This window comes from Schistocerca serialis, chromosome 5 (assembly GCF_023864345.2).
Source record: "Schistocerca serialis cubense isolate TAMUIC-IGC-003099 chromosome 5, iqSchSeri2.2, whole genome shotgun sequence".
In the NCBI taxonomy this organism is placed as follows: Eukaryota; Metazoa; Arthropoda; class Insecta; order Orthoptera; family Acrididae; genus Schistocerca; species Schistocerca serialis.
The window spans coordinates 86,502,440-86,518,526 of record NC_064642.1 but is presented as its reverse complement, the minus strand read 5'-3'; the positions used below and the strand labels follow the sequence as shown (position 1 = coordinate 86,518,526).

The 16,087-nt window shown below is 42.8% G+C and overlaps 1 protein-coding gene across 1 annotated transcript in view; it reads right to left on the bottom strand.

The window, feature by feature from the left end:
* LOC126481760 (Down syndrome cell adhesion molecule-like protein Dscam2) overlaps positions 1–16,087 on the bottom strand; it is a 723,682-nt gene that overhangs the window by 219,579 nt on the left and 488,016 nt on the right. The window contains exons 6-7 of the mRNA XM_050105715.1: positions 11,381–11,491; positions 8,000–8,161 (exon numbers count right to left, since the gene is read on the bottom strand). Coding sequence (XP_049961672.1) covers positions 8,000–8,161; positions 11,381–11,491 — 273 coding nt within the window. The remainder of the gene's footprint in view (positions 1–7,999; positions 8,162–11,380; positions 11,492–16,087) is intronic.

Here is a 16,087-nt window from a genome sequence, read left to right as displayed (position 1 = left end):
CTCAGCAACATTTAACTTAATTCTACTTCACTTCATTTCCGTTGTTTTTCTTTTACCGACGTCCATCTCCTAACCTCTTTTCAGGATACTATCTATTTCGTGCAGTTGATCTTCCCAGCTCTCTCCAGTCTCTGACGCAATTACAATATCACTGATAAAACTGAAAGTTTTTTATTTCTTCTCCCCGAAATTGATTTTCCGTTTCCGAATTTACCTTTGGTTTCCTCTATTGATTGCTCATTCTACGGGTTGAATAATGTACAACCCCGTCTCAATCCTTTCTGAACTAATGCCGCTACCAATATAGCTCTAACGATACCAGTTGTATAAACACCCTCGTTCTTGTTCGTTTTTGTAATGAGACAAATGCCCAGCTTTTCTTAGTATCCATTTATCTGCTCATTGCTGTAGAGCTTCACGGATCTTAGACTGTCATCTTCTCTTCATACTATACGCAATTTCTATAGGCATTTCGGTAATTTTCAAGAATGATTACCTATTGAAGTTGCGTGGTCCAAACGATACGTACCGAGCGTGCGATCCTAAATCGGTCAAGCGACCCTGGTGGCCGGCGTTATGTTCAAATGTTCAAATGTGTGTGAAATCTTATGGGACTTAACTGCTAAGGCTATCAGTCCCTAAGCTTACGCACTACTTAACCTAAATTATCCTAAGGACAAACACACACACCCATGCCCGAGGGAGGACTCGAACCTTCGCCGGGATCAGCCGCACAGTCCATGACGTTATGTTAAATTATTTGTGATCGTCATTTTTATCTGTTTTCTCTCGCTCCCTTAGTTTCTCTAAATTACATACCTCTGCGAATTATTTCTGAGTTGCTAAGGAAACCCAGACGATTTATGTCGGTAGTGAGTGGGTTGTCTGGTGTTCTTGACGTTTCTTCGGCGAATTCTCTCACATGTAAAAATTTAATTCCATGCTTATCCAGCGTAGAAAATTATTTGACCTTTTGTCGCCAATATGGAGTACTACCGGACGAGGAAACGTGGGACTGTGCAGACTGTGGTGGTGCGAAGTGTGTAAAACTTCGTAAGAAGAGCTCCGATGCTTAAATACCGTTACGATTTCATTGCGGACAGTGCGGAAAACGAATGTGTTTCAGGAAGAATACATGGTTCGACTCTTCTAAATTATCCATCCAGACCAGCGTAAATCTTCTATCTTGCTGGATTCGAGCCTCCACCTTGCAACCAATAGCATCGGAAACTGAGTTATCTGCTAATACCGTGTGCGACTCTCTCGGGTTTTGCAGAGAAGTCTGTTATGTGAAAGTGACGAACGACAGTGTACCGATTGGTGGACAGAGAAAAGTTGTTGAAGTGGCCGAATCTCACATAGCAAGAAGGAGGAACCAGAGAGGACGACCTTTAAAGAGTGAAATCGATCATATTTGGATATTTGGTGGAATACAAAGAGAGATATTGGCAGAGTTTACACAGGCTATGGCAGAAAGGGAATTGATCCCATAGCGTACACATCACATGGACTTTCACATGACGACAACGCCGACGACGAGCAAGGTAAGTCGTCTCCTTCGTAATTACAAGTATTTCTGTAACGCTCTTCTTTTGTCGTTGCTGTAGTGACCACCGTAAACATACTCATAACGCCCGCCACCAGAGTCGCATGATCGATTTAGGATCGCACGTTCGATACGTATCGCTTGGACCACGCGACTTTGATAGGCAATCATTCTTGGAAATTATCGGCATTTCGAACAAAGATTTTGTTATCTGTTTCAGTCTCGTTCCTGCAGTAACTAGAAGAAGCGTAATATACACTATCTTATCAGAAGTATTCGGACACCCCAATACAGTGCGGGATTGACCACTAAATATCACACCATTACAAAAGGAGGCGGGGCGTTCTGTAGAGAGGCGCAAACACCGAGTTGGGCCGGTGAGGAGAGTCTGCTGACTTTGAACTGACTTCACTTGAGTAACAAATCCAGCAGGGACATTTCAAACCATCTACAGATGGCCAAGGTAGGTGGTGCGGTTGTAAAGCGGAAACGCGAAGGAATAACTACGGCTAAATCAAGACCAAGTAGACCTCATGTGCTGACCAAAGGGATCGTCAAGCATCGCGGAGGGTGGTTGCTAAAAATCGCACGAAATCAACTGGAGGAATCGCTCGTGAATTCCGAAGTGCTACCAGTAGTCCGGCTAACGTAATGATTCGCGTAGGGAGTTAAGAAAAAGGGGTGCAGTGGACAAGCAGCTTCTTATAAGCAGCATTTCTGTAGTCAGTACTGAGCGATGCTTGAGATGCGTAAAGAACAACGCCATTGGACAGTGGATGACTGGAAGCGAGTGATATGGAGAGAGGAATCATACTGTAGCTTGCGTCAATCCGATGGGAGGGTCTCTGTTCGATGAATGCCTGGAGAACGTTCCTGCCCTCAAAATGATACTGCGGTGCTGTGGTATCGGGGTGTTTTTCGTAGTTAGGTCGTTGGCTCCTTACTAGTCTTAAGAAAACCGTAAATGAGTAAGGGTATGAACATATTTACAGCATTTTGTACTGCTTATAGTAGAGGAAAAGTTCAGAGACAATGACTGTTTGTATCATAAACTACCACCCGTCAGACAATGGTTTATGTACAATAACATTCCTGAAACTGACAGGCCTGCACAGAGGTACGATCTGAACCCAATGAAACACATTTGGGATAGGTTAGAACATCGATTTCGATCCAGACACCGTTGTGCAACATCACTAACTTCTCTGGTTACGGCTCTTGAGGAAGAATGGGCTCCAGTTCCTCCACAGGCATTCAATTCAGTTGTCCCCAGCAAAGTTCACTTCGTTATAAAAACGAAGGTCGGGCACATCCTATATTAATAATATAGTATATAATTCTAATTTCATCCTATATAAATGTCTAGCAGTAGGTGTCCGGATGCTTTTGATTATATACTTAGCTGTGTGCTGTCAACAAAAATTATCACTGATTATGACCTTCAATTGCAAACCACAAATCAGTAAGTAAGTCTTCGCAAACTTATGTAATTTAATTTATTGTGCTTACAGCCATGTTATTATTAATTCTGTTTTCTTCGATTGTTACTGGAAGATTTTCTTGACTGGTGTATGAATTGGATGAAAAAGAGTCAACCGTCTTCGCTACAGACATGTACATCACATAAATACACAACTTTAATCATAAATATATCTAATGACAAGTATAAAAGTACATTACATAGTGTTCAAAACACACGAAACAAACTGCACGCTACAGGAAAAAAAAATCCTGTTGAAAGAAAAGAATTGTTAAACGTACAATAAACTACAAAAAGTAACTTCAATTATTTAATTCTGCATTGCCAAGAAACTTTGTAAACACTACATTTTGTTCATGTAGAACATCAGAACGTTGGAATTTTTTAAATACGTTTTACACAGTGTCGTGAAAATGATTTGATTTTACGTCATCTCTTATCTCATTAGAGATGTATGTATATTTTTACCGGCATATTATGCACATATATGTATTTAACCAACTCACTGTAGGCATAGTAGTAACTGAGACAGTAAGTTGTACGATTTGTATGAAGATTGCAATCCGTGGTTAAAATACGTAGTGACCAGAAACCTTTTGTTATTAGGTCTGCAGCTATAGTAATAATCATAATTTGTCCATAAATGATGCAAAAAGTGTGGCAGTATCCTAAAAACGCTTGCTTTCATCCAAACGAGATGTTTCACAATAAGCTGAAATTCAAAACTGAACACGAATCATCCTTCAGCTACTATTATCATTACATTATTGCGTGGCACATCACAAAATAATTTAACAAGGCACATTTATAGCCGCTAATACACTTTTTCTGTTTATACGTCACACTATACAACCCATGCAGCGACTGAAGCATTTCTGTAATTACTGAAAGTCCGATTTACAAAATCAGTTGTTACGGCGGTATTGAAAAAAATTGCGGTTACGCCCATCAGTAATGCTGTGATGCTGTGTTCGAGTGCGAGGACTCCTGTGCCGTGGCGAAAGGAATACTTTGACGTATCACGTGGCTGTGGTGTCATTGGACTGGCCTTTGTAATAGCTGAGTGCAGGACAGACAACCCGTACGATATCGGCGCTGTGAAGGCGGATACATCGTGGATACCTGACACATGGGGCACATTATCTCCTACTTACCCAACTCCGTGGCCGAGTTCGCTAGCGCACCTGTGCAGTGCACTCGACTCGGAAGCAAATCATATCGAATTCTAATGGTAGATGAAATTTTGACTGCCAGTATTTAGGCGAAAAAGGGAGGACAGATGATGGCGTTAAGTTCGCGATCACCAGTTTACGCCGATGTACTAGATTAAATTCCAAATTATCCACAATGTCTCATGAAGTGAGAGCAAAAGACATCGTTGGCGCTATTCGAGAGAAGTTGGTTATGTGCCGGCACGGGGTTTCATCCTCTTCCATCTCTCTTCATCATCATCGTCATCGTCGTCATGATCATTGTCGTAAAACTAAAACGTAGACGCATTCATTACATTCACCTACATTCTACAAATACACATGTGACACTGCTCTAACGTATCCGCAAGGAAAGGGACCGAAGTGCGCGGAGGAAGCACATATCCTACAGTCGGCTGAACCAAGGCCCACTCGAGAAACATGTCGTGGCACGTACTTCACAGCATGCGACACTGCAGGTCTTGCGAGTGACAGCGGCCGTCTCGGCTTCAGACGAGTTTAATAATTCTTGACCGTGTGTTTAAAACCATGCAAGTTCCCAACAGCACACGACAAAATTAAGACTTTTATTCGGCACCTTTTCAATTAAATATTGATTTACCGTGATCCTTGCGCGAAGCCGAGCGTTTGCGAAGTGTGGCGGACAAGCTAACTAGTGTGACGTCACAAGTTCGTTGCAGGGCCCGTACATCTGACTGGCCCGGGCTGAACCCGCCCCGTGGGGTATCGCAGCCAAGAATGCCATACGAAATTTACATTTTACGTCTCCTAGTTCGCACAGCTACTGTGATAGTCCCACGTCGCAGATGATGTACCGTGAGAGCAGAGATGCCGCGAGCAATGACGTGTGGTTTGTGAGGTTTGCCATCGACTACGGCGGATTGTAACAGCGTATAGGATGGTTTAAGTGCAGCAAGAAATTCACCATTTCAATGCTAAACAGCTGCGAGCAGCCATGCTGTTTAGAACAATCTCCTCGTTGTGGGGGCAGAAACCACCATGCCACACGTATACCTCTGCTCATCGCACGTCACAAGACACAGAGGTTAGAACGGGCAAAGGAACACCGCCATTCAACACTAAGAAATAGGTTGCCCAGGCTGATGAGTCACTGTATATGTTGATACAACCAATAACTAGGTAGGCGTACATCGAAACTTACTAGAAACCATGCGTCCCTTGTGCTAACACGGCGCCGTAAACGTTCTGACGAGAAGAATGAGGGAGATTTCTCTTTGACTTGAACGGTAAGCGAGCGGGAGCAAACAGCACACAGCATTCACGGGTGCTTGCTTGTGCTCTTCTGGTTGTCAATCTCTTAGTGAACCATCAAAGGAAGTTTGTATGCTCTCCACTTGCGCTCTCTCAGCACAGACAGCATTTGTATAATCCCTTACGCGCAGGCTACCTCTGACGCTGAACGTGGGTTGGGTGAGCTGTGGAGTGGTCATAAAAGAATGTGTTGTTGATAATGGAAGAATGTAGGTACAACAGGTGTTTGTGGGAGCTAAGAGATGTAAAGCACAAACTGACGAAGAAAAAAAAAATGTTTGTGGTAGAAGATTGCCAAAGCTTCAAAGGTCCAACTGCGGACATGAGAACGACGATAAATTAATTGCTTGATTCTATCCGACTTTAATATTCCTTTAATTGAATATGAACAGCACAATAAGTTTTATTGGAAGAAAAAATACGAGTATGTACCTGTTATGCTGGTTAATGTAAAACAGAAAACATACGAAAGATCTGATTATTCTCTTGCCTTACATTCAACGCAGCTGTAACTGGATTACAAATGTATCACTGTTATTTTAGGATACTTTGATGTATTAACTGAAAAACATCGATTTCACCTCTGTCAAACTATCTCCGCTCCAGCAAACAATACAGGAGAGTTATCAAGTAGCCTACGATACAACCTCTGACAACGCCAAATCCGAAATACATGTGGCATCCCGACCGCGTGGGGACACGGAATAAAGCGAGGAAGAAGAAGAAGATCATGCAGCCTATGTTACAGGGAGGTTATAATTAAATTTTCTCTACCTGATACGGCCCACGTGTAAAACGAGTGATCATAAGGCAATGAAACTTTATGGAAACATTTCTAAGGACATGTGGATGAGAAACAATGAGTAATCCGTTGAAAGAAACAGATTTTAATTTCCCATGAGAGTGTAACATGTGTTAATAGCGTACCATGTGTTCATTCCAGGTTACAGACTTTGCTCAGTGTGATGATAGTCTGCGTCCTCGACTGCCTGGAACCGCATTAGAGATACCATTTCACAATTGTTCGCAGCACTTTTTGAGCGTTGTGCCATGGAATGTTCAGCTGTCGTGACACAGTTCGTCCACTGTTTGAAGACTGCACACTGCGCCCAGCGATATCAGCCATGGCAATACTAACTTTTTCAATAATTTGTGGCGGAATTGCCCGTCGGGCTCTTCCAAATCGCCAGTCAGTTCGCACTTCCAATTCTTCTTCAATCCTGCCGCGGAGAAAGGACCTCTCCCTGTTTCTTTCCTGCGTGATACCGCCGAACAGCTTTACTAATAAAGCCCAGCTCACCCTGTTCAGGCGCATGTTGCCTGTCTGCATCTGTAATGCGCACCGATGTTTGTGTTCAAACCCTACGTCGCCGTACCAGAACCAACGCCTAACAGCAAGTCATGACGCTAACACTGTCACCAAAGCAAACCCCGCAGCCCACATTCCGAACGTCATAACTATAAATATGACTGCGCAGTAGATAGTTAGTTCTTTGTCTACACTGGCTCAAGTAGCGAAAGTTCAATTACAACCACATCGTATTTTCCATCTTTAGCAATTAAATTTTTATTTTTAACCAAACATGTTTCACCTGATTTTATTTGACATCTTTAGTGGTTTACATGTCTTCTATACTTCGTGTGTGTCGATTGGCTTTTGTGTAAGCACTTCTGGACTCGTAATTCTTTCACAAGATTTCAGTCAACTGCAAGTCAGAATCTTCCTGCGCGCTGCACTTAGCCTTGCTGTTCAAGGAACTTCATCTTGGTGTTAAGTCCAGTAAACAACAAGGTTAAGTGCAGTGAGCAGAAAGATTGCGACTTACAATTGATTGAAAACTCCCCAAAGAAATTTGAGTATAGAGTCAACGTACATGTATAAAGCGAAAGAGAAGAAAACGTCTCTGGTTGAAAACAAAGTCAAAATTAAGTTACTAAAGACGACTAGTAGTTATTCTTATCGACCAAATAAACAGCAATAATAATGACTTATTATTAACTTTAATGAAATGAGATTCTTTTCTTTTCGTGTTTGTTTTTAGAATGCTGGGTCCTGCAGCTACACACGGAACACTGTCTCGTAACAAGGGTGTGCGCAACGAGAGGTGGTGATCAACCGCCGCCTCCCCCCTCTCTCATTCCGGTGCCTCTAGAAAACAAATTTCGCAAACCACTAGAAAACAAATTTTGCAAACCGAACTCTATTCCTGCCCCTGTCAGTATCGCTTTGAAGTGTTTAATAGTGACAAGTGTACCCAGAGCCGTTTGCTGTGCGATCTTAAAAACTATTGCATCATTTCCCCTAGTCTCCCTCACACGTCCCCCTCACACTTCCATCAGATCTTGTTTGGCGCTTCTTTCAGAAGGGCTCTTGTGTCCTTTCCTAGTTCGTCTTCGCTTCCCCACGCGCTGTGCGCCGTAGCAGTTCGCGCAGCGGCCACGCGCTCCTCCGGCGGCGCTGACGTGGCGCCGCGCTGCGCGGCAGCTTACCTATGACAGCGACCTCCCCCGAGCGCCTGGCCACGTGGCCCTGCTTGTTGCGCGCCCAGCACGTGTACACGCCCGCGTCGTCCGCCTTTTGCACAGGCGACACTTCCAGCGTGCCGTCCGCCGTTACCCGTTGTCTCAGGTCGTCCGGAAGCTCGCGGCCGCCTGCGAGAAAAGAAGGCCGCTCTTACTCACAGGCAGGACTGTCAGAACGCAGCCTCACAACGTATCCACTCTCTTGCATTATAAGCATCAAATTTTAAATATCCGGGAGAGCGGATATAGCCATATGGACAGGACAAATAAGCAAATAAGAAAAGGATTAGGAGAATTAATATGGTTTACGAGATGCAAAAGCAGGCAAAAAGGAATACAAACGTCTCAAAAATCAGATCGACAGCAAGTGCAAAATGGCTAAGCAGGGATGGCTAGAGGACAAATGTAATGATGTAGAGGCGTGTATCACTAGGAGTAAGATAGATAATACCTTCAGGGAAATTAAAGAGACTTTTGGAGAAAAGAGAACCACTTGCATGAATATCAAGAGCTCAGATGTAAATCCAGTTCTAAGCAAAGAAGGGAAAGCAGAAAGGTGGAAGGAGTATATAGAGGATCTATACAAGGGCGATGTTCTTGAGAGCAATATTATCGAAATGGAAAAGGACACAGATGAAGATGAAATTGGAGATACGATACTGCGTGAAGAGTTTGACGGAACACTGAAAGACCTAAGTCGAAACAAGGCCCCGGGAGTAGACAACATTCCATTAGAAGTACTGATAGCCTTGGGAGAGCCAGCCCTCACAAAACTCTACCATCTGGTGAGCAAGATGTATGAACAGGCGAAATACCCTTAGACTTCAAGAAGAATATAATAATTCCAATCCCAAAGAAAGCAGGTGTTGACAGATGTGAAAATTACCGAACTATGAGTTTAATAAGCCAAGGCTGCAAAATACTAACACGAATTCTGTGCAGACGAATGGAAAAACTTGTAGAAGCCGACCCCGGGAAAGATCAGTTTGGATTCCGTAGAAATATTGGAACACGTGAGGCACTACTGACTCTACGACTTATCTTAGAAGAAAGATTATGGAAAGGCAAACCTACGCTTCTAGCATTTGTAGACTTAGAGAAAGCTTTTCACAATGTTGACTGGAATACTCTCTTTCAAATTCTGAAGGTGGCAGAGGTAAAATACAGGAAGCGAGAGGCTATTTACAATTCGTACAGAAACCAGATGGCAGTTATAAGAGTCGAGGGGCATGAAAGGGAAGCAGAGGTTGGGAAGGGAGTGAGACAGGGTTGTAACCTATCCCTGATGTTATTCAATCTGTATATTGAGCAAGCAGTGAAGGAAACAAAAGAAAAATTCGGAGTAGGAATTAAAATCCATGGAGAAGAAATAAAAATTTTAAGTTTCGCTGATGACATTGTAATTCTGTCAGAGACAGCAAAGGACCTGGAAGAGCAGAATGGACAGTGCCTTGAAAGGAGGATGTAAGATGAACATCAACAAACGCAAAACGAGGATAATGGAATGTAGTCGAATTAAATCGGGTGATGCTGAGGGTATTAGATTAGGGAAGGAGACGCTTAAAGTAGTAAATGAGTTTTGCTGTTTGGGGAGCAAAATACCTGATGGTCGAAGTAGAGAGGATATAAAATGTAGACTGGCAATGGCAAGGAAAGCGTTTCTGAAGAAGAGAAATTTGATAACATCGAGTATAGATTTAAATGTCAGGTAGTCTTTTCTGAAAGTATTTGTATGGAGTGTAGTCATGTGTGGAAGTGACGATAAATAGTTTAGACAAAAAGAGAATAGAAGCTTTCGAAATGTGACGCTACAGAAGAATGCTGAAGATTAGATGGGTAGATCACATAACTAATGAAGAGGTATTGAATAGAATTGGGGAGAAGAGAAATATGTGGCACAACTTGACTAGAAGAAGGGATCGGTTGGTAGGACATGTTCTGAGGCATCAAGGGATCACCAGTTTAGCATTGGAGGGCAGCTTGGAGGGTAAAAATCGTAGAGGGAGACCAAGAGATGAATACACTAAGCAGATTCAGAAGGATGTAGGTTGCAGTAGGTACTGGGAGATGAAGAAGCTTGCACAGGATAGAGTCGCATGGAGAGCTGCATCAAACCTCCTGAAGACCACAACAATAACAACGAGCTGACATGACAAATTTAGATCAAGAAATTGATTTCCATTAGAACGAAACTCACAGAGACATAGTGCCAAGGGAGGCAACATCTCAGCGTTTGACTCAGAACAGGGATGCAGAAACCGGCGAGATAACGAATATAGACAGGAATGTACTGAGTACTCTCTAAGTAAAAAAGGATGATTTATTTAAGAACTTCACAATTTGAGAAAGTCAATAACGCATAGCTCCACCTCTCACGCATGCATTTATTCGGCCTGGCATTGATTGATATAGTTGTTGGATGTACTCCTGAAGGATATTGTGCCAAATTCAGCCCAACTGGGGTTTTAGATCGTCAGAATCCCGAGTTGGTTGGAGGGCCCTACGCATAATGCTCCGATCGTGCTCATTCGGGGAGAGATCCAACGACTTTTTGTTGTGAAGATAGGATTTGGTAAGCATGAAGACAAGCAGTAGAAATTCTCGCAGTGTGCTGAAATGTAAGCCCAGGATTGCTTGCCATGTAGGGCAACAAAACAAGGCGTAGAATATTGTCGACATTCCGCTGTGCTGTGAGGGGTGAAATTCAAAGTCTGTTTGCTGCTTCTCTTAGGATGAGTGTTAAGGGGATCCAAAGTTAGCTAGAAAATTAGCAAGTAGTTAGATGAGTATCAGAGAGAAGTTTTCCTGATAGTTACCTCTACTACTCACTAGTTCCAATCAGTTTGACCAACTGCCGTTTGTGTGGACCCATCAATTAAGTCACCATGCCTTTTTCTGCAAAGACTGCTTCACCTGATGGTTAATTTTGCAGTTATGAGGACGAGAGAGAAACGTGCGAACATCCATTTACATGTCCTTTGGGTAAATCAGTAGCGGGAGCCATATGTGTACGACCCAGAATCCAAACAACGGAGCTGGCGAAGAGTGCTCCGTCAACAAGCCTTAAGAAAGCAAAACAGTTGATAGAAACAATTTTGCATTGTTTCTTTCCATGTGATGGGGATAGCCCATCACGATTTAGTGCACGTACCAATATCACTGTTCTCTAGCGCTAAAACCGTTGTACAGAGCACTGCAGCAGGAAGATTGCCTGCCTTATGACGACAAGAGGAGTGGATTCTTCATCACGACAACATTCCCGGTTACACGAGGGCTGAGCGTCACTTCACGGACCACGTGCACTCTTCCACACAGACAGAGCGCGTGCAGCAGGTAGTAAGTACTCACTTCGTTCCCAGCGAATCTCTTCGATGGGGTATCCTGCGACGGGGCACTTTAGCCTCAGGGTCTCACCGGCCACTGCCGTCACCTTTGGGATCAGACGAATATAGGGCAGACCTGTAAACATAACACATAATTACGTTTCGCCATTTTCTTGGAAACAATAGAATATTATTTCGTCAATTGATTTGTTGAAGTAAACTAAAACAATAAAAATTACTTGTTATTTGGAGGAAACATTTATCTGTTTCCAGGCAAATCAAACGTATATAAAAATTCACTTTTTGCAAATTGTTTCTCTTATATTCGCCAGGAAAGAGCAGGTCTTTCAGCAATTAAGAAAATGATCAGCTGCTTACAGATTAACCAGATTTGCAAAGAAAATAGTAAATTAGCAGTCATAAACGTAATTTATGACCTTATAGTGAATGAAGCCTTTCAGCTTGAAAAAAATTTAAAACTATTATGTTTGTTCGGACTGGCATTATCTAGTTACGTAACAAGTGTTACATTGCTTGTCTAGTCCTGAGTACAGCAAGTTATAATAGTTTAAATGTTGAAATGGATTACATATTCAAAATGCTTACAGAGTCACTACTGACGACTCTTAACCAATAAAATTAAATGGATCTGGTGAAAAATTTTTTAATTTTCGGTACGCTCACAAAGAGGAAAGGAAAATTTTACTCATTAACATGTAATGTTTTTGCTTGATGATACTGAAAGTAGGAAACAGTTAGTCACCTTACTGAAAAGGCAGCTATGGAATATCTGAAAATATCAACAGATGAGTAAATAAAAATGGAGTACTGTTAAATTTTGACTTGACTCATCAGAAAGAATTCATTATATCTCACAGAACGACAGATTCTGTAACTATAATTCATTCAAACAATTAAATACATGACAGATATTGTTTAGTCTTTGTGACTGCAAATCTATCGTCACCTGATATATAAAAACCGCATTGCAAACTTCATGAAGCACGTACTTTTAGCTTCAGTTGCAGTGCACGTTGTTACAAGTATAAATGAGGCACAGTGAAGGCATTAACATATTTACATTCAATAATGAAACAAGAGAATGAGTTCTTTGAGGAAGCAAAACTTTCAAAGATAACATTTCCAGAATACATTATATATTACAAAAAGTATATTAGAAATTAGTACTAAAACACCATGCAGAGATGTGTTTAAAAAACTTGATAGTTTTGACATTATGCCCTTAGCTGTTACCAATACATCTTCTCTCTCAAAAAAATGGTACAAAATCATTATAATACTAGGAACAAAATAATATCTACATAAGACTTCAAAAATTTAACAAGAGTTCAGAAAGGAGTCAAAGACACAGGTGTACACACAGTCAACTAAGCTGCCTGAGCGTATCAAATGTCATGTGAGTAATGTAGTGAAACTGAAGAGTAAATTACGATGTTTTCATTGACATTTTCAGCTACTCCACTAAAGAGCATCTTCACATTAATTCTCAAAACTAATTTATTTGGTTAAGGTTCATTCTAGTACTGTCAGATTATAATATTCCACGACTGTATAGCATTGTGTTATGGTGGACATATCTAAACAGCGCACCACTTACCTCTTTCCTTAGCCCGCAGAATTCTCTCCGCACAATCCATGTAATGTGTTTGGTTCTTTATTTTCATAGAGAGAACTGCAATAGGATATATGCTGCTGCACACGATGGAACATTGATGCATGAAGGGGAATTGAGGGTCGTTTTTCCATTTTGCGCCTACTCCCGAGACCTTGCCCATCAAGGAGTTCATCAGTGCCGTTGAACAAGGTGTTTTAAAACTTCCGAATGACGCTGCTGAAGAAATAAGGCGAGAGGCTTGTAGATCAATAACCAGGATGCCTGCACCCAAGCAGAACGTCACCACTGAAGAAAGAAGAGCGCTCCGTTCTTTAAAAGAAGACAATGATATAGTAATTTTACCAGCTGACAAGGGTAACGCCACTGTTCTTATGCCTGCTACATCTTATTCTGGCAAGATGATGGACCTACTACAGGATACAGCGTATCGTCGACTCCAGAAAGATCCGACGGATGCCGTACAACGGAGGACATCCGCTCTCCTCAAATCCAGCCAACTTCCTGACCATCTGAAGAAGAGTTTAAGAGAACGAGCGCCGGTTCCGCCACGACTTTATGGCCTGCCTAAGATACATAAGGAGAATGTTCCGCTTCGCCCTATCGTTAGTAATATAGGTGCCCCAACATACCATCTAGCTAAACATCTGGCTTCTCTTCTGAGTCCCATGGTGGGGAAACGTGAACACCATATTCGAAACTCAGAAGATTTTATACGGCGAATGAAGAACTTGCGTCTTGAATCTACAGACTTACTAGTGAGTTTCGATGTGGTTTCCTTGTTCACACGGGTGCCTCTGATGGACTCATTACAACTTATAGGAGCCAAGCTGGAAGGGGACGTCTTACACCTTTTCAAACATGTGCTTACCTCGACTTATTTTTTATTTAACAACCAGTATTTCGAGCAGACTGACGGTGTTGCTATGGGTAGCCCTTTGTCTCCCATAGTAGCAAATCTTTTTATGGAAGATTTCGAGGACAAAGCACCTCAGACGGCGGTTCTGAAACCCAAATGTTTTTGGAGATATGTAGATGATACGTTTGTGGTATGGCCGCATGGGACAGCAACGCTTCCTTCTTTCCTGGAACATTTGAACTCCATCCATCCAAGTATCTGTTTTACCATGGAGGTAGAAAAAGATGGTGAGCTCCCGTTTCTGGATGTTTTGGTGCGTAGAAAAGGTGACGGCTCCTTGGGTCACAGTGTGTTCCGGAAGCCTACGCACACAGACTTGTATTTACAAGCTACGAGCTGTCATTACCCCTCACAGCGCAGCGGTGTATTACGGACGCTAGTGCATAGGGCTAGAGCCATCTCAGATCAGGACAGCTTATCGGCAGAGCTCAACCATCTCCGCTCTGTATTTGCCCAGAACGGGTACTCCGAGAAGCAGATCCGGAACGCGTTTCGACCAGCACGCTCCAAACCTCAAGAACAACCTGAAGAAGCAGATAACACCACAGGGTTGGTTTTTCTACCGTATGTCGGTGGCGTGTCTTTTAAGGTGGGCAGAATTTTCAAGAAACACCGTATTAAATGTGTTTTCCGGCCTCCAGCAAAAGTTAAATCGATGCTGGGCTCTGTTAAAGACAACCTCGGCCTGAGGAGACCAGGAATATACAAAATCCCGTGCCAGTGTGGGAAATCTTATATTGGCCAGACGTGTCGTACGGTCAAAGACAGATGCGACGAACATAAACGTCACACGAGGTTGGGTCAGCCAGAGAAATCTGCGGTTGCTGAACATTGCCTTGACACGGGACACGGCATGAATTACGAAGAAACCAAGATCCTCTCGCATGCTTCCACATACTGGGACTCCATCATCAAAGAGGCGGTCGAAATACGTATAAGCAGTGAGCTAATAAACAGAGACACGGGGTTTCACCTGAGCAAAGCCTGGGAACCAGCCTTGTCGGCACTAAGGAACCGTCAGCCACAGATTAGCAACCGCACCGAGTCAACGCAGATGGGCAGCCTTAGCGCAGATGCTTAAATCGGGCGCCAACACCTCGCGCGCGCGAACGGGGTCCGTCGCTCCCGGCCGCATTTCCCGCGCCGCGGCGCGCTTCCGCAGACCGCGACCCGTTTCTCCAGCAGAGGACTCTGGTATTCGACGCTGTCTACGATTGGTCTTCGATGACGTTATGCCCCGCTGGCGCCTGCGCTGTTCTAGAAAGCCTGCATATAAATTGGCGCGTTTCTCAGCGACGCGACAGTAGCACCTGAAGATGGCGGGCAGTTGTCTCGCTGAAATATTGTGCGGCTTCTACAATATTATCCGGCGTAAGTCCCGAGAACCTATCAAGCAGATGCAGCGCCGGGAAAGCCTCAAACAGCACATTACCTGATGTCTTAACAAATGTCCTATCATCTTGTTCGTTCTTGTTGCCAGTGTTTTCCATACATTAGTGTTCCCTTTGGTTCTACGCAGAATCGTCTCATTCCTTATGTTATCAATGCACCTAAATTTCATCACTCGCCTGTAGCACCACATCTTAATACTTTAATTCTCCTCTGTTCCGTGTTTTATATAGTCTATGTTTAATACAATGCTGTGCTCCAAACGAATATTATCACAAATTTCTTCCTCAAAATAAGGCCTATGTTTGATATTAGTAGACTTCTCTTGGCCAGAAATGCCCTTTTTGCCAGTGATAGTCTGCTTTTTATGTCCTCCTTGCTCTGTCCGTCATGTGTTATATTGCTGCCAAGGTAGTAGAATTCTTCAACTTCATCTACTTCGTGATCACCAATCCTGATGTTACGTTTTTCGCTATTCTCATTTCTGCTACTTCTCATTATTTCGTCTTTCTCTGATTTATTGTAAATCCATATTTTGTACTCATTAGACTTCTCATTCCACTCAACAGATCCTCTAATTCTTCTTCATTTCCGCTGAGGATAGCAATGACATCAACGAATCATGTCATTGATATTCTTTCACTTTGAATTTTAATTCCACTCCTGAACCTTTCTTTTATTTCCGTCATTGCTTCCTCGATGTATAGATTGAACAGTGGGGGCGAAGGACTACGTCCCTGTGTTACTCGGTTTTAATCTGAGCACTTCGTTCTTGGTGTTCCAGTTTTATT